The sequence below is a fragment of the Cetorhinus maximus genome, chromosome 1 (assembly GCF_964194155.1).
Source record: "Cetorhinus maximus chromosome 1, sCetMax3.hap1.1, whole genome shotgun sequence".
NCBI classification, from domain to species: domain Eukaryota; kingdom Metazoa; phylum Chordata; class Chondrichthyes; order Lamniformes; family Cetorhinidae; genus Cetorhinus; species Cetorhinus maximus.
This window is the reverse complement of record NC_135879.1, coordinates 149,408,900-149,428,061: the sequence shown is the minus strand read 5'-3', so window position 1 is coordinate 149,428,061 and position 19,162 is coordinate 149,408,900. Positions and strand designations below refer to the sequence as shown.

The 19,162-nt window shown below is 42.0% G+C and overlaps 1 protein-coding gene across 1 annotated transcript in view; it reads left to right on the top strand.

Annotated features, from left to right (window-relative positions):
• sgcz (sarcoglycan zeta) overlaps window positions 1-19,162 on the top strand; it is a 615,676-nt gene that overhangs the window by 538,054 nt on the left and 58,460 nt on the right. The window contains exon 5 of the mRNA XM_078531663.1: window positions 7,691-7,763. Coding sequence (XP_078387789.1) covers window positions 7,691-7,763 — 73 coding nt within the window. The remainder of the gene's footprint in view (window positions 1-7,690; window positions 7,764-19,162) is intronic.

Here is a 19,162-nt window from a genome sequence, read left to right as displayed (position 1 = left end):
AAACAGCCCCCACTAGCTGGAAAATGAGAAAAAATGACTTGGCAGCGAAAACAAGGAGTAATATCAATAGAGGTGGAAATAAACAATCTTTTAACAATTGGCACTTTAAAAAAATGGAACGTTTTTATTGTCATAAAAACGGTCACATTATGAGACAGTGTAAGGAAAGAATCCAGCAGACTTTCAAACAAAAGAAAAAACAATGAGATCTACAATGTAGAAGAGCTTGAGGCAACAGATTCAGATATTTATTTGCTGTATAACTTGAAGGTTGGAAGAACAGCACCAATCTATGTAACAGTGAAAGCGAATGGTAGACCTGTTCGAATGGAAGTGGACACAGGAGCTTCCACTTCACTAACTGGGGAACATATCTTCAAATATCTGAGTAATGGGGAACATCAATTAAATTTGGAAGAAACTATTTCCCAATTAAAAACATACACAAGTGAAAACATCCAAGTCAAAGGGATAATTAGTGTAACTGTTAATTATGGGAGCAAATCGGTAAAGCTACCCTCGATGATAGTAGCAGGCGAAGGGCCAAGCCTCTTTGGTCAAAACTGGCTAAAAGAGATCAAGTTGGAATGGGCTGAAATTTTCCAATTGAGAGTAACCAAGTGGGTTACTGGAGCTACTACAAAAGTACACCACAGTATTCAAGGACGAACTTGGGAAGATCCAGGGGCTGCAGGCAAAAATTCATGTGGATCCAGAGGCCACTCTCTGATTCATGAAGGCCAGACCAGTACCTCATGCATTGAGAGAAAAGGTCGACACCGAATTGGACAGACTAGAAAAACAACCTGTGCAGTTCTCAGAATGGGCAGCGCCTTTGGTCCCCATCCTTAAACCTGACCAGAGCATCCATATTTGTGGAGACTACAAATTGACGGTTAATAAAGTAGCTAAGCTAGACAGGCACCCCATACCAAAAATTGAAGACTTGTATGTCAAGCTGGCAGGTGGAACCACCTACATGAAGTTGGAAATGAGTCATGCTTATCAACAATGAGAGCTAGATAATGCCTATTGGGAATTCATCACAATTAATACCCACAAAGGGTTATACCAGTACACTCAATTGCCTTTGAACATCTCCTCAGCTTGTGCCATCTTCCAGAGAACAATGGAAAGTTTACTGCAGGGACTGCCCTAGGTTGTAGTCTCTTGAGATGATGTTTTGGTGATAGAGTTTACTGAAAAAGAGCACATGGCAAACTTAGAAGAAGCCTTAAAATGTTTCTTGCAGGCTGGATTTTTTATAAAAAAAGAAAAGTGAATGTCCCAAGCAAGGGAGGTAATCTATTTGGGTCACCGGGTAGATTCACAGGGCCTCCACCCAGTTGAGGAGAAAGTGAGACCCATAAGAGAGGCACCTGCACCAAAGAACACCTCAGAGCTCAAATCAGTCCTAGGGGTGATCAATTACTATGGATGGTTCTTACCAAATTTGTCTACAGAATTAGCACCCCTACATTATCTACTTAAAAAGAACCAACATTCTTGGAGGCGCCCCAGAAAGAAGCTTTCAAGAAGGTCACTTGTCCAACCTATTAGTACATTATGACCAGAGGAAAGAATTAGTGTTGACTTGTGATGCATACTCCTATGGAGTGGGAGCAGTGCTCTCCCATCAGATGGATGATGGCACGGAACAGCCAATGGTTATGTATGAAAAACACTCACCAAAGTGGAAAAGGGTTACACGCAGATAGAAAAAGAAGGCCTGTCAATCATCTTTGGTGTTAAGAAATTTCATCAGTACGTACATGGCCGCCATTTTACTATCGTTTCAGACCACAAGCCATTACTAGGATTGTTCAGAGAAGACAGGGCTATACCATCCATAGCCTCAGCAAGAATACAATGATGGGCTTTATTCCTGGCAGCATATAAGTATACTTTCATACATAGTCCTGGTAATCAAATTGCAAATGCTGATGCACTTAGTCATTTGTCTATACAAGAAAAGGATGTGGAAGTCCCGGTTCCACAAGGACTTATTTTGTTGTTACATTTCTTAGATTCATCACCAGTATGTGCTCGACAGATCAGAAACTGAACAAATAGGGACCCAGTCCTATCACAAGTATGAGGACAAGTACTTCATGGTTGGTCACAAGAGCATATATCTGACGAAATGAAACCGTACGTTAACAGAAGACATGAAATAGCTAGCCAGGATGGTATTGTTAGGGGGAAGAAAGTAAGTAAGAATTTATGGTAAGGGAGAATTTATTGAAAAGGAATGAATTACTTAAAATCTCCAGGCAACCAGGGCACATTGCAGTTAAAGGTTACCAGATGAACCTTGCACAGCCTTAGGGCTTGCAAACAACAGAAAGGCCTTGGGAGCTGGACTGCAGTCAGAGCATTAGCAATAAAAACTAAGATTAAGTGTGCTCTTCAACAGATAGGGGAAGAACAGATGGTCCTAGTTTAGGTAGGAGGGAAGGTCTCTGCCTGGGTGAAAAATAGGGACATATGATGCATGTACCTGTTACCAGAGATGTCTGTTTAATGTAAACCTATATGTTGACGAGATTGGAATCTGGAAACTGTTCTTGTACGTGACCAATAACGTATAAATATGTTGAACATTTGTAATTTAGCAGAGTTATATCTCAAGCTGCATTGAGATGGTTCTCCCCTTGCAATTGCTCAAATAAACGATCGTGACCTGTACCTGAGACTCCTGTGGTCCGTTTGTCAAAGAGACCACAACAGTATCTTATTGTGGGGAGCATGAGTGATAGTACTTCCAAAGGGTAGAGAGCCATTGCTAATTGAACTGCACAGCGCACATCCAGGAATATCCTGAATGAAGACCATAGCACATAGCTACCTATGGTGGCCTGGGATGGATGATGAAATAGAGAGTTTAGTGAAGAATTGTGTGCAATGTCAGCAACTGCAAAGTTGCCTCCAACAGCTCCATTACACCCTTGGGAATGGCCAGGAAGACCATGGGTGGGGTTACACATTGACTATTGTAACTTTCATGGGAACAATGTTGCTGCTCATTGTTGATGCCCACTCAAAATGGATGGATATACATGAGGTGAAATCACCAACGACTTCTGCTACAATTGAGAAGTTATGTCAAAGTTTTGCCATTAATGGACTACCAGAAGTAGTAGTTTCTGATAATGGCACGGCATTTATGAGTGCTGAGTTTCAGCGGTTTATCAGCCTGAACGATTTCACTCATGTAGAAATTTCACCGTCCCACCCTTCCTCAAATGGACTGGCTGAAAGGCCAGTTCAAAAATTCAAGGCTGGCATGAAGAAATTAACTGGAGATTCCTTAACTACCAAGCTACTAAGCTTTCTTTTCCATTATAGGACCACCCCTCACACAACAAGAGGTGTCATACCTGCAGTATTATTGATGAAACATCGTCTCAGGACGAGATTGAGCTTAATAATGCTAAATTTAGGGGGGAAGGTGGAAAAGAGTCAGGGAAGCCTGAAAACCGCACATGACTGGCATAGTCGTGAGTGGAAATTTACTGTGGGAGAGACGATATGTGTGAAGAACTTTGGAGAAGGACCAAAGTTGTTACCGGGTAAAATAAGTGCAGTGACTAGACCTCTATCTTACCACGTGGAGGTGGAAGGCCGAGTCGTATGGAGACATGTGGATCATCTAAGGAAGAGAGAAACAAATCACCAAGAAATTATTCCACCAGTGTTCACGACCGAGTCAACATTTCCTGTTGAGAGAACTCAATCTAGAACAGATGTGTCAGATGTAACTGTTGTTTCTTCAAGAGTGGAAGACACAGATCTGCAGAAGCCCACCGAAGCACCTGATGTTCAGGCAACTCTGGAAAAGGAGGTTCCTGACAAGACATCTGACGTTGTGGAGCTGAAACGCTCTACACACATAGAGAAACCCCCAGAAAGACTGAATTTGTAAATTACTTATCAGTGTAAATATTTTGCTATTTTGAGAAGATTGTAATTGTAAATATAAAATGTATTTCTGAGTAAAGGGGGAGGGATGTGGTAATCTGATGTGTAATATACTTTTAAGCAGAATGTTATAATGGAAGATCACATGATCTTAGTATCCAAAAGCAGAGTAGCATGGGCTACCTCTGTAGTTAGTAGTCTGTAGTTAGTAGTTAGCAGTGGGAGTCGTATAGAGATAGAGTTTGAAGTGTGAGCACATGCTGCTGAGTACCTTTTATCATTAATGCCAAATTGACCACCCCTTACAACAAGCGTGCGAATAGGATCCAACAAGTATTTAACACATCACTCCAAAAATGTGTAGAATTATAGAACAGTGAGAAGAAATCAACCCTTAAACTAACCTGTAAGTAGTTGATGGTCCTTTTAAATAGCACTAATAAGGGGGTTCTTCTTGTTCTCAATGTGTGTTCAGCTGTGTGAGTTTAACAGAGAGTGTCGGCTAGATCATTGAGTGCTAAATGGTGGTGTTGGTGTTAAATCAGTGTTGCATGCGGATTGACAGCATGATCTCCTCTATTTCCACTGGACATTCACAGTATGCATGTTACCACCTGCTGCAAGAGGGCCTCCATATGCCTCAGACCATAAATGTGCACACATGTTACAGATAATTTTTTGGAACTCTAAGGGCCCTTGTAGACCCTCACTAATGAACTCTTTCAAGCCCAATATACATGAATCCACTCTGTGGTGATTTGTCATTTTTTTAGTCCTGTTGTTTTTAATGGACAAGCAGCTTGTACAATTCCTGTATGACTGGCCTATAATTGCAAAAAAATTAGAATTATATTATCATTGAGTGGTTACAGCACAGAAGGACGTCATTTATCCCATTGTGTTCATGCCGGCTCTTTGCAACAGCAATTCACATAGTGCCACTCCCCTGCCTTGTCCCCATTAGTTTTGTTAACATTAAAATTAAACATCAAAAATATACTTTAAAATCAAAAACACAAAACTTAAAATTATCAAGGATATGTTGTCTAGATTTCAGCATGCTTTGTTCTGAAATAAGAGTGTGAAGTAATTACTGTTGTATGAATGTCTGATTAAGAAAATATTAGTATCTGCAGCTGTTATCTATGAAGGAATTTATTTGATGATCTTGTGTATTTTCATTTAGAACTAACAACTGATAATATAAATGGAATCAGGGTTTCTCTGTTTCTGAGTAGGAACAAAAAATAATTTGTGCATGCTGATGAATTACCTATTTTATTGTAGTGTCATTAAGTTGCAATACATGACTTCATTTTTTACTGATTGTATATACTTCTAATTTTATAGTCTCAGTTAATAGGACTTTAAGTAAATTTTCAGTGCTCAATAAGAAATTCAGCAATCCCAGCAGTTAAATTAGGATCATGGCCATTGTTGAAAGTTTACTGTGAGTTTGCTGGTTTGGAGAAATGGTTCACTGAAGGGACTGCAAATGGCAGGTCCCAACACCAATGCCAGGGGAACACCTCAGAGAGTTTGGTGGGTGACTTGCTTGAAACATTTAAGATCCTAAGGGGTCTTGACAGGGTGGATGTGGAGGGGATGTTTCCTCTCGTGGAAAAATCTAGAACTAGGGGTCACTGTTTAAAAATACGGGGTCACCCATTTAAAACAGAGATGAGGCAAAATATTTTTCACTCAGAGGATCGTGAGTCTTTGGAACTCTTCCTGAAAAGGTGGTGGAAGCAGAGACTTTGAATATTTTTAAGGCAGAAATTGATAGATTCTTGGTAAGCAAACGGGTGATAGGTTATCGGCGGTAGGTGGGTTGCAGATTTCAAGTTACTATCTGATCAGCCATGGTCTGATTAAATGGTGGAGCAGGCTCGAGGAGCTTAATGGCTTACTCTTGCTCTTTGTTCGTATGTTATTATTGCCACAGTAAAGGTGCATTTTAGCTTTTTGACAGCAGACCTATGTATGTCATAGAACTATGATTTGAATGTTAATTAACACCTGTGAGCAGAAACAGACAGACATTTCTCCTGCTCACCAGTAAGCCCTTGTAAAAAGACCAGCAGCCAGAGTGTCAGCATTACCGGAGCAGTAATGTTTATTGAGCCCATTTTGAGGTTGCAACCACACCCAATAATGCTAATTTTGGCAAGTTAAGATTGCTACTAGATTCCCCTGCTGTCTCTTGTTTTAAAAGGGCTAATGTAAAAGTTATTGAAGAAATATCCAGCTATGCAGTTTTTGGGCTCGATGTTACGTGAATCTGGAGCTGGTGAGCTGCAACAGCATGGGCAATAAATGCTGACCTAGCCAGTGACACCCACATCCTGTGAAAGAGTAATAATAAAAAGTGGGGTGCTTGCAGCCCTCCAGCCATATGGCAATGGGACCAGGCCTTCAACATAGCTCCACTAGCTGCGCCATCAGGTGGCTGGCCAGTACAATCCACCAGCTAGTCATCCAATAGTTAAAATCTAGCCCTTATCCCCAGCCATTTGCTGCCAATCATTCCAAGACAGCTGCTAACGTCAACACTTAACTGTGGCTCTCAAACCCATGTTCTTCACTTAGTTGTTTGAAGGACAACAAAAATAATTGCATACTTCAAACTGGAGAAAGATAATTGGGCAGCATGCTGAGGAAAATTTCTGTCACTTACGAAGAGGTTTTGATTACTTTCTATGCATGCAATGCTATCATATCACTTTAATGGCCTAATTTCTGCTCCTATGTCTTACGGTCTTATGGTCTTATTTATTTTCAGTTACTGACCAGCACTGTCCGCCTAATTACGTTTTCACAACCAGCTTGCTTAACACTCAATTTCATAGTTTCAGGTTTGAATGATTTGTGTAGACACTTTTTGAGAACTGAAGTTTTGCAATTTTGTCAACATTTTTAAAAAATACCTTGGTTCAATTTGGATCCTTTGGTAATAATAAAAACCACAGGTTAGCCAAGGTCTGTATTTTCAACCAGGAACCGTGAACTGGATCTGGGAGCTAATTCCAGTCCTGATCCTGCACAGTATGCTTTAGGAATACCCATGTGAATTTTCAAAACTTCACACAATTAAAGACCATGGAGCAGGCTTGCCATCTAATCAGGGATGCTGGGCAGGCTCGCAGAATGGAAGGCCAATGGGAGGCCCTCCAACACTCAATAATCAGCAGCCCCACTGGTCAAGATGGGAGCTGTCGAAGTGAACATGGAGACAATGAGGGACAAGTGCCAGGAAGTTTATTTTTATGTTTCAAAGAGCCACAGGTGCTTGGTCATTAACCGCGGGGATGTGGTCCAGGGCAACATCAACTGCTTACATTGCCGACTTGAAATTCCAGTCTGCATGGGAACGTCACCTTCATAGGGCCTTTAATTGAAAATAGTTGGCCTCAATTGGCTACCTGCCGCTTCCTGGCAGGCAGCTGATCCAACCTTGAGCTGCCCTCATTCAAAATAGCTCAGTGCAGGATTGTGTCAGTGCACCGGCACAGGGACCAGTGCGCCTGCTCGCATCTGATCCAGACCCCGACCCTTTTGAAAATCCAGCCCCAAGAATCTTATTATGAAATATAGCAAAAACAAAGTCTTGGAGATTCATATGTGATGCAACAACTTGCATAATACAGTTCAGGTAGTTTGATTTAAATGAGTGCGCACATAACTATTTCAATCTTAAGTTAATATTTTGTCATAACATATATGGTTGTTTGGTCCTTGAATTATGATTTCTCTTATGTTTCTTTCACAGGTCCAGAAGGTGCAGTGTTTGAACAATCAGTGGAAACACCTCACATCAGAGCTGAATCATCACAAGAACTCAAGTATGTAAATGACTTGGAAGTTTAACAATCTTTGATTTGACTTTGTGTCTCTAGTTTAAATCTTTATTTCACATACAGCTGATTTACAGAGCAGTCAGGGCGAGCATTTGGGTAGCCTTTGTGAGAATGGGAACTTTGCAATCACGGGTTTAAAACTTCAGATCCTCTGATTCCAAAATTCAATTTTGATGTTTTAGTGGCTGAATAGGAAGATTGCTCAGTACCCTATCAGGGACTCAACTAATACTGCACAGTAACAAATGTATCTGCCCTGAATGACTGCCAGAAATTGGATGAAATCTAGCCAGTTCAAACCCATGAATGTAAACTTATCAGCATCTTGTGTAGAAAAAAATGCTACCTCTACCCAGCTTATACAAATCCTTCCAAATTCGTGACCTCTACCACCTAGAACAAAGAGTGCAGCTGGTGCATGGGAAAAGCACCACCTGAAATTTCCCCTCCGAGTCACACACCAGCTTGACAATATATTGTCATTCCTTCATTGTTGCCAGGTTTAAATCTGGAACCCCAGATTCAACTGCCTCCAAGTTGAAACAGCCTCTAAGGGAGTACCCATGCCACATGGACTGCAGCAGTTCAAGAAGGTGGCTTACCATTACCTTCTCAAGGGTAATTAGAGGTGGCTAATAAGTGATACTCACATCCCATGAATGAAAAAAACCAAACAAAATTGAGAAAATAAAAGACTTTGCACATTCAGGTGGAGATTATGACCATTTTGCACAGAATATAAATACTTCCTTCCACAGATCAAAACGATCTATTAAGTTAACAAACTCTGAAACACAAAAGGAAGGTTATCTTGGAAGATGCAGAATATATAAAACAATGGATGACTGGAAAGAGAACATAATCTAGGGACGGCAATGACATTTTAAACCAACACAAGCTTTGATTTGACAACTCACAGGGCTGAATTTTCAGGTACTGTCAAGGAAGGGAATGGAGGTGAGCTGGGCACAAGAACACTAGCACCAGACAGTGTGCCGGTTTCCTGACCCTCTTCATAGCATAGGGGAGAATTTTCGGCTCACTGAGGCTTAAAATGACATAGGGGGACGTTGGGCGTGCGTCCCAACGTCACCGTACGTCATTTAGATTTTCAGTTCAGTGGGCGCACATTAAGGCCATTTAACTTTCAATTCAAATAATTAATGGAGCTGCTGGTCCAACCTTAAGGTTGGCAGGCAGGCGAAGAGCCCAGGTGGCCTTTGCACTTTTCGTGGAACCTCATCCACGGGCGGGATGAGGTTACATGAATGATTTAAATTTTCACAAAAAATTTCAATAAAATTAATGCACATGTCCTAGCTCATGTGACAGTTTCACATGAGGGGACATGTCATGAAAAATTTTTTGCCATTTTATTAAGCTTTTTACACTTTAAACTTATTTCCTTGAGGCAGGGATTTCTGCGCTCTTTGACTCAGGGAACCCCACCACCCCCTCCCCCCCGCCCGCACAGAGAGCACACAGCGCTTCTGGGTGCGCGTCACGCTGGGCGGGCCTTAATTGGGTTGCCCACGTAAATGGCGGTGCGTACCCGATCGGGGGCATCGATCGGGTCCGCGCCTGTCCCTGCACAACTCCCCCGACAGGGAGAAAATTCTCCCCATAGTGCTGGCCACTTTTACCAAAGCAGGTTTGGGCCGACAGGGCCACCCGCCCCCTGTTTTCCAGTCGGCCTCCAGTTTTCCGATGTGATGGCAGGCACCCAGCGGCAGGTTGGGGTGCCAGATCTCCAGACAACTCTACAGGCCCTCCCTTCCTGCTTGTGTGGGGTTGCAACCAAAGGCTGCCATGTAGAGGGATTCCACCCAGTCACCCCTGCCTCCCCGACCCTGATCTGTCACCGCCCCAACAATGATGGGCTGGCTGCTGTATCTGTTTTTTTTTAATTTAAAGTTTTACAAAGGTTGTTGAGAGGGCATCTCCATTTTGAAGTACTCTCTCAGTTACTTACCTTCTTCTACATCCTGCCGCTCCTCTTAAACTGAAAGGCCTCAGATTGGCCCTCCAGCTTCAAAAACCTGCCAGCTACTCTGAATTTGGCAGGGAGCCTATCTCCAAGCCTATTAAAGAGATGAAAATCCCAGGGGCAGGTTCGCGTACTGCAAACAGTACCAACCCCTGTTTCATGCTCTGGACAGAAAATCCTGCCCATGGTGTCACTCTTTGATATTTATTCTTTACACATTTACCATTGCTGTACCATGCTGCTTGAGATTCATCCAAAGAGCTACACAAATAGCACATAACATTATGGAATGACAGCATATGCAACCTTTTAAATTGGGTTCTGATGGTACACACTGCTGCTACTGTGCGTCGGTGGTAGATGGAGTGAATGTTTGTGGATGTGTTGCCAATCAAGCGACTCTACAAGGCAAGAAAGAATAAGACCTGCCACTTCACCTGCCATTTCACCAGTATTACTGATGAAAAGTTCAGTAATCCATCTATGAAAGGCATAACAGTTTCTGCAAAGGCTCAGCAGACAATTAATAAAGGATGAAACAAAATCAGAAAATGCTGGAAATCTCAACAGGCCTAACAGCATCTGTGGAGAGAAATAAAACAGAGTTAATGTTTTGAGTCTGTATGACTCTTCTTCAGAGCTAGAGTCATATGGACTCGAAGCATTAACTGTGTTTTTTTTTCTCTCCACAGATGCTGTTCGACCTGCTGAGTTTTTCCAGCAATTTCTGTTTTTGTTTCAGATTTCCAGCATCCACAGTATTTTGTTTTTTTTCTGAATTCATAAAGGATGTTTTTCTCACCACATTGCACTGGGCCACTGCTAGGAGCATGTCCTCTCAACATTCTGTAAAAGCAATAAGCATGGAAATAGGTCATGGATAATATGAGCACTGTATTTGTCACTGCGAAGACTTGATAGGAGGTGTCAAAAGGAACATAATCAAAGAGCCCCAGGTAAGACAATAATATTATGTAAAATGATAGCTTAGGACAAATATGTAGATGTAGAAGAGTACTCCTTGTGCTCCAGTGCAGTGTTGTCACAGTGACTGCAGTATGACTGGTGTAAGGCTGCTGGCTTTCAGAGATGGAAACTACAGATGGCTTTGTCAGATGACCTTGAACAGTTCCTTTATATTGGAAAGTTGCTCATGATTTTTAAGAAAAGTGAGAGACGGAAACTAAAGAATTTTAAACAGTTAGCCTAACATCTGTGTCAGGGAAATACTGGAGCCTATAATTCAGGATGAGTTACTGAATTATAAGAACATTTTCAGCTGATCAGAAAGAGCTAGCATGGATTCATAAAGGATAGGTCATGGAACAGGCTCAAGAGGCTAAATAACCTACCCCTGTTCCTCTGCTCCTAGAACACCTGGCTTTGGACTGTGCTTTCTTTGCTTGGGTGGCAGCAGTTTGGGCTGTCTGGTTGATGGGCAGCAGCAAGAGCACTGATGTGATGGAAGTGGTGGAAGGACAAATGCTGTCATTCTGAGAGAGCAGCAGGTTTGCTTCAAGCTATGGCCATTCATCTGGGGTGGTGCCTCTGCAAACTTAGCAGTGTGTTGGGGAACAGATTGTTGGACTGCTGTGAGATCCTGCAAGCCCCTTTGAACACTAGTGTTTGCAGCAGGTAAGGTGGCAGCAGGCTGAGCCTTCTTGGCAGCAAGCCGAGCTTGCGTGAAAATGGGTTAAGCCTGAATGGCATCAAACTGACATTGCTTTTCAGAAGTTTTAGCTTCCAATGTAGAAGCTATATATTGGTTGACTATTGCTTGTCCTGCAAAAGAAACTGAGACAATGGTAATCAAATGCTGCATCATGAATGGGTCCACAAGTGTTCTTATGGAGTTGGCTGCTGTTTTAATGCGGTCAGGGTTGGGCTCCGAGCTCTGCACAAAATCCTATGCTTAATTAGTGCCAGACTCCTTCAGATTGACCGCAGCCCTTCTGGCAGGCCTGCCAATGCACCAAACATTTCAGCCTGTATATCTATCAGCTTTCTTCTGTATACCACCCATTGAGCTCCCCATTGAGCTCCTCATCTTTGTCCTTGGCAGTAGAGCATGTGTGTAGCCTTGCCTTCTGGGGAGCTATCACCTGTGTTACCCTTGTCCCCTGCCCTGACAGCAACCCACTTGTGCCCAAGGAAAGGTCCCAACTCTAAGCTATCCTCTAAAGTATGAGCTGTGTCAGTATCTGAGTTGGTATCTGTAGGTGTGAGAGTGGGGTTCCATCATATCTGTGTCATCCTGCTTTTCCACCTCATCTTCCCCCTTCGCCACTGCCTGGCTAGGTTGCAGGTTTTCGCCATCTGAAAGGAGAAAGGCACAAGATTAGGGTTGCGGTGAGGGAAGGGACAGAAAGCAAGAGGGGCATACTTACACCATCTGCAGCTTGGAAATCAGAACTGAATGTGGAGTGAGGAAAAAATGGGATCTGAGAAGGAGAATTAGGTATGAGCATGCCATCATCTTCGATTGTTTTAGCCCCGCCCCTGGCCAAAGCCTCACACGGCTGCTCCTGGCGGCCATCATTTCCTGAATGACAGTAAGGACATGCAGCCTGTCCCCCATCTGTTAGGTACAGCTGTATGTCCTGGAGCTAGACTCCTGACGCTAATCTGGCATGCAGCCACTCAATAGCACAATTGGTGTTGGACCGAACTATCATGTTTAAAAGAGCAAGCAGCACCAAGTTTAAGTGCTGCCTGCATCAGAAGCAACAGGCATGAGTTGATCAAGCATTGTAAATCCCGCATCCATTTTGGCCTCTATATCCGTGAATGATTAACACAATACTATTTTTAAAAATTGCAAAAACCAATTAAACAAATGGCAAAATATCTATCAACAAAACAGATAGTCAAGAGAGACTAAGATGTTCAAAATATATTTTAAGGCGCCTGTATCTAAAAAAAATGTACAAAGTAGATTAATGTGTTAAGCTTTTATGAAAAGAATATTGCAGGCTTTATTGCACAGATACCCTCAAACCACAGAGTTCTACTGCAAGAAAGTGAGAAGTAAATTTTGTAAGAGTAAGAAAATATGTTTCCCATATCGGCATCTAAAATCATGTTTCATCTTAACCTGCCTCTAGCATCATTCATCCTTATTACAAACCTACTCAGAGCACAGAGGTTAATGCTGTTTTATTTTCCACCTTATTTCACATGGTTTTAATAATTAAATGGTATCTCAAGTTTATCCCTGATATATAAAACTATAATCCATGTAAGACATCAATAATTCTTAAGGTAAAGCCAAAGGATTATCATGGGATTCAAAGAGCTTCTTAGAAATACAACCTGGTTAATAAAGGTTGTAGTAACTATATGCAGAATTAATGAAAATGAAGGAATCCTGGTATTATTTTGTATATGTGTGTATTTAATTACCTGTGAACTAACTGCAACCTTTAAAAGCTGTTGTTAAGGATCTTGTCCATAGGCTTACCAGCTTTGTTGCAGACCATAAGTATGGATGAGTAAGGCCACTCAGCCCAATTTAGCTCATCTCTGTTCAGAGTAATAAAAACTTTCCTATCACAGAATCCAACTACTTCTTAAATGATTCCAAGGTTTCCAAATGAACTGCCTTCCCTGGAAATCCATTCCAGGTATCTATCATCCTTAGGATGAAAAGCAACTTGCTGACCTCATTCCTAAATCTTCCTTTCTCCAGTTTGAATCTGTGCCCCTTCTCTTCCTCTCTTGGTTTCACTTAGATTATTGTTTTTAATTTTGATATGCTGCTTTCTCTGTACCACTTCCATGGCTTGACTGAATCTTCAGTGACACAGTGATCAAAACTAGTTCCAAGATACGGACTGACCGAAGCAGTTGAACAAACCATTCTCCAACTCGATCTCCATGTCACCTCAAATTGAGAGAATTCACTCCTGGTGCAGTGTCTTTCCCAATGGGAGCTCAGATTAGAGACACTTGCACAGAAGTCAGTATGCCTGATTTGCTACCTTCCCAATTCTGAGATGGTTGCTCATCTTTGCTTTCTGATTGTGGTTCCACAGTAATTGGTCATCATTCATACTTGAGATTACCTGCCTATACCGTGATGTTTAATTCCAACTTTGTGACATCCTTTTTGTTTCTCTTCCCGAAAAGTCAGAAAACGAAAGGGAACTGCAGTTGTGACACTTGCATTCACAGCCAGGGTATGAAGACAGAAATAGGAAAAGAAGTAGGCCATTTAAACCATTGAGCCTATTCCACTATTCTATGAGATCAAGGATGATTGGTACCTCAACTTCCACTTACCCTCTTTTGCTCTACATCCCTGATATTCTTACCTTAATAAAACACCGACAATCTCCGTCTTGAGAATTTCAATTGGCCCAACATCATGGCCTTTTGAGGGGAGAGATCTTTGGATTCCTTTTTACATGAAAAAACTGCTCCTTGGTTTCACTCCCATGGCCCAACTCGACTTGTAAGATTGTGCCTCTTGTTGGATTTCCCCACCAAAAGAAATTGTTTATCTGTACCTACCCCATCAATCCCTTTTGACCATGTTAAGGGAAAGAAAAATTAGAAGAAACAGGAGACTAAAGAAATAGGAAAATGAGAGAGAAAAAAAGAAAATAAGGCAAAATGAAAAAAAAAAGAGGGTTAAAGGCTAGTTTTAACTTTTAGTAGTGACAGACAGTGGGTGGCAATGAATTGACTGCCCACGATTAATCAACACAATTGAATAGAAAAGGAAGTCAGGCAGGGTTTATATTGAACAGACACTGTGCCATTGTTCTGGTGTGCACCATTGCCTGTTTTCCAACACTGCTGAATATGAAAATCAACTCTAAAGAAAGTAGGACAGAAAAAAAAAGCAACAAAAACAGAAAATGCTGGAAAAACTAAGCAGGTCCATCAGCAACTGTGGAGTGAGAAATGGAGTTAATGTTTTGAGTCCCTCTGAAGAAAGGTCATACGGACTCGAAACGTTAACACTGTTTCTCTCTGCACAGATGCTGCCAGACCTGCTGAGTTTTTCCAGCATTTTCTGTTTTTGTTTCAGATTTCCAGCATCCGCAGTATTTTTCTTTTATTTTTTAAAAAAAATTAGATGTGGACTGAAGAATGAGAAAGTAAAGGAAGAAAGAAGGAAGCATGAAAAAAAGAAAGACAAATGAGAATGCAATACTGGCTTCATTTTGTAGTAATGCCACTGCGAATCACATTTTCACTGCCTGCTCACATCATCATGAAGTAGAGGAATGCAGAGCAGAACTGTTTGCATATGCACCAGTATAAGAAACAATTTTACTGACCACGGCACACCTGATTTTTAATAATTAAAAATGGCAAGATTTTTCTTTTTGTTAATTCACTAAATGTGATTTAGGTATATTAGGGTAGTAAACTGTGACATAACTAAAATCTTGCATTTTGTACGAGACTACTTATATCCCACACTGAGGAAATGAGCAAAAAAATATCATATCATGTTAAATCTTTTGGAAATCATGAGGGTTATCATTCCAGCTGTGAAATACACTCTGAAAACTCCATGAGCCATGACACTCGGGCAGAAGTTACTAAGCTTTTGCACTTTTCCAGGTCAAAAAAAGGTGCCACAAACTTGAAATCTGCATTGTGACATTTGCACTAATGCCATATTGGTTCAGCTCCGCTCATCGGTATCCCTGGAGCACGTGAAGTAAATGCAGGCATCATTTAAATATGTTGATAAGGTTCCTACACCTGAATCAGGATCCTCTTGTGAAAGTGGTGTCCATGTGCACCTGTGATGTTCCTTCTTAATGTTGCCCAACAATCACTGCAGCTAAGCAATTTAAGCAGTTTTCATAAGTGGTATTTAAAGGGACCCTCATCTCCATTAAGGTAAATCTCTGGTTAGGCTCTTTAGACTTCTAAGAGTGCTTTTGGGCCAGGTTTTTGACTGTTTTAGCAAGTGTGAGTATGTGGAGGGCAGGAACTGTTTCACAGCTTTGAATTGTTCTCTGTGATTGAACAGGGGATTGCTATTGGATCGAGCAGAGTCCCCAGATAAGGAAGAGGAGTAACAGCAAGTAAGGCAGGAAAAACATGAACATGCTTTAAGGAGAATGAGGAAAAGACATTTTCTCATTGCAGCTGAACCACAGAGGACTAGTGCATAAGATGACTGCGTTTCACCAGAGAAACAGAGACTTAATGGTATCATCTGCTGGAGCAAGACTTAACAGCAGCTAGGGCATGCACCATGCTGCCTTTGTCAGTGCAGGTCACCATGTGGCTAAACCTTTATGCCTCTAGGTCCTTCTAAATTGCTCTGGTAACATTTTTAAAAATTCGTTCATTGGATGTGGGCGTCGCTGACTCGGCCAGCATTGATTGCCCATCCCTAACTGTCCTTGTTCAGAGGGTATTTAAGAGCCAACCACATTGCTGTGCATCTGGAGTCATATGTAGGCCAGACCAGGTAAGGATGGCAGATTTCCTTCCCTAAAGGACATTAGTGAACCAGATGAGTTTTTACAACAATCGACAATAGTTTCATGGTCATCATCAGACTTTTAATTCCAGGTTTTTATTGAATTCAAATTTTACCACCTGCCATGGTGGGATTTGAAGCCGGATCCCCAGAGCATTACCCTGCAACACCACTCAGTTTGCTGCGTAGGTGGCAATCCAACAGATCACTGAGGCACTGTTTGCGAGGCTGACATGCAGGAAGAGTGAGCACTGAGATTTCTTCCATTGCTGGATTCTCACTGGTGCAAAGCACTGCAAGGTGCACATATGTAGCCCTGCATGCTCCCTGTCAAGGACCAGCTCTAATTCTCAACAAGAAGTTTTCCATTCGTTCAAGGTTCAACTTGTTTTTGACCACAAATGGCAGATCTGTGCCTGGTTTCCTAGCAGCTGCATAATACTTTCCTATTGTAGCATTCCACCCAAACCATCAAGCAACAGGCTGGCTGCTGCGGCATAAATGGGCTATTTCCTCACCAATTGGCTCAGATCTCCTCCGATGGATGTGACACAGTTACAAAATGCCAATGTAATGAGAGCCATGCAAAACCAAAGGTTTTGATTGAGTAAACCAATCCCTAATGAATCCGCTGTCTTGAGAAGAATCTTTCAGTGCAGCTCAGAAGAAGTGTCAAGATTCATAATCATTTACTGTACGGTCCACGGACTTGTAAGACACAAGCGAGTTGCCTTGCAGCTTCCTGAGGAGCGAGAAGTGGAGCGGGAAAATGAGGGGATGAGGAACCAAAAGCTGCAGAAGAATAGTAAGAGCCAGTAGTACTGCAAGCTGCCAGAGCTGTAAAGCAGCAAATTATCGAGGCGAGATAATGCTGAAGCATCTTTACCTTCCCCAGAGCAGCAACACTCCCCTTTTCTATCTGAATCTGATCCATTCCTTACACACACCATATCACTGTCCTCAGATGGTAAAACTTCAAATGTTCCCATTACCCAGCGAAAATTATGAACATCAGCTGCACACCAAAATAAAACATTTTACTTCACTGCTTCAAAGAACTCTTGTCTGGATTTGGCAAATGGTTACATGAATCATGCCTGTCAACAAAATCACTCTTCTGCCATGTGTGTGCTCCATTACCTATTCTAGTCCTCCCATGAGATGTTGCCCTGGTGGTTACAGTTTGAGAGGTAGAATGCTGCTGAGCTTCAACTTCAGATTGCCATGATGAGTCAACCTCAAGGAGCTATGGCTGTCAAGGATCCAACTGTAGGCTGCTGGAACTCAGCATCCCACCAGTGCAGTCTGGTTGGCTGCCTGGCAGCAGTAAGGGCACAGGTTGAGACATGGGCAGGGATAGGCAGGGATAACAGACATGCCATCATCCTGACAGGGTACAGCAGGTGTCTCTCCCATGAAGCCAATTCAATCTTCAGGGGCTTGAGCCTCATTCCCACTAACCCCACTCTTCTCCACAAGAACAGAGTGCAGGCATGTTGGGAAGTTCTCAAAGCCCCAAGCCACATTCTCCTTCAGACATTGTAAGTTACAGGAGATGCTGGTCCCCAGAGCCAAGATGCAAGCAGTTTGAACTTCCACTGAAACCTGGGAGAGTTATCAGCAGAGGCTGCAGTGTTAATACAGCTCACCTCTCACTCTGTGTTTAACTATGTGGTATGGATGCCATGGGAAATGGCAACACACCAACTGGAGCTAAACTCACTGATAATTACTGACATTTTACACAACATCATTGGCAGACAGGCCATTGCATCTAGCAGGTCCCTGTGGATTCCCTTGAGGCAACCCCACCCCTCCATTTTTTACTTATACACCAATGATTTTGAAATAACAAGTCCAGAATATAACTTCAGGATTAAAATTACTATCAGGGTTTGGTACAACAAGGAAAGAGAATACGTTTATCATGCTCCATCTAAATTCCAAACGCGCCTGACACTGGTGAATTTCTCTGACCTGCATTCTCATCACTGCACATGCAAGATGAAGCTCTCAGAAGAAATTATGTTTAGCCATATGAATTGAATCTTCAGGTTGAATTTTCCCAGTGCAAACCTTTGCACGATGGGAATCCGAATTGTAAAATTTGCCCATCAACCAAATATTGAAATTCCATAATAAAAGCAGAAAATACTGGAAAAACTCAGCAGGTCTGGCAGCTTTTGTGGAGAGAAAAGCAGAGTTAATATTTCAAGTCCATACGACTCTTCTTCAGAGTTAAAGAGAAGTAGAAATGTGATGGATTTTATACTGTTTAAGAGGGGGTGGAGGAGGTGGAGCAAAATAGAAGGTCAGGGATAGGTGGGAGCTCAGAAGAGATTGGCAAAGATGTCATGGACACAAGACAAAGGGAGTATTAATGATGGTGTTAAAGAGTAAAGATAATGGCATAAAGGTAAAATAGCAGAATGTGCTAATAGCAGAACAAGGGTCAGCGCTCTGGAACTGCACAACATAAAAACAAACGACAGATGGCCCTGTTGGGGAGGGGGGAGGGGTGGGGGAGGAGGGGGGGTGGGGGTTGGGGGAAAAGGATAAAAAATATATATAATTTTAAAAAAATAATAAATAAAAATAAGTAAATAAATAAAACAATTTTTTTAAAAGTTGGATTAAAAAGGGCTGAAGATGGAGGAGAGAGTTCATGATCTGAAGTTGTTAAATTCAATGTTAATTCCGGAAGGCTGTAAAGTGCCTAATAGGAAGATAATGTGCTGTTCCTCCAGTTTGCGTTGCGCTCCACTGGAACATTACAGCAGGCCAAGGATGGGCATGTGAGCATGAGAGCAAGATGATGTGGTGAAATTGCATGTGACAGGGAGGTCGAGGTCATGCTTGCAGACTGAGCTATGGCAGGTTCCAAAATAGCAACCCTAATTGAAAAGGCTGCTGGATCTATAAAAGATTGAGTGACCTGAATAA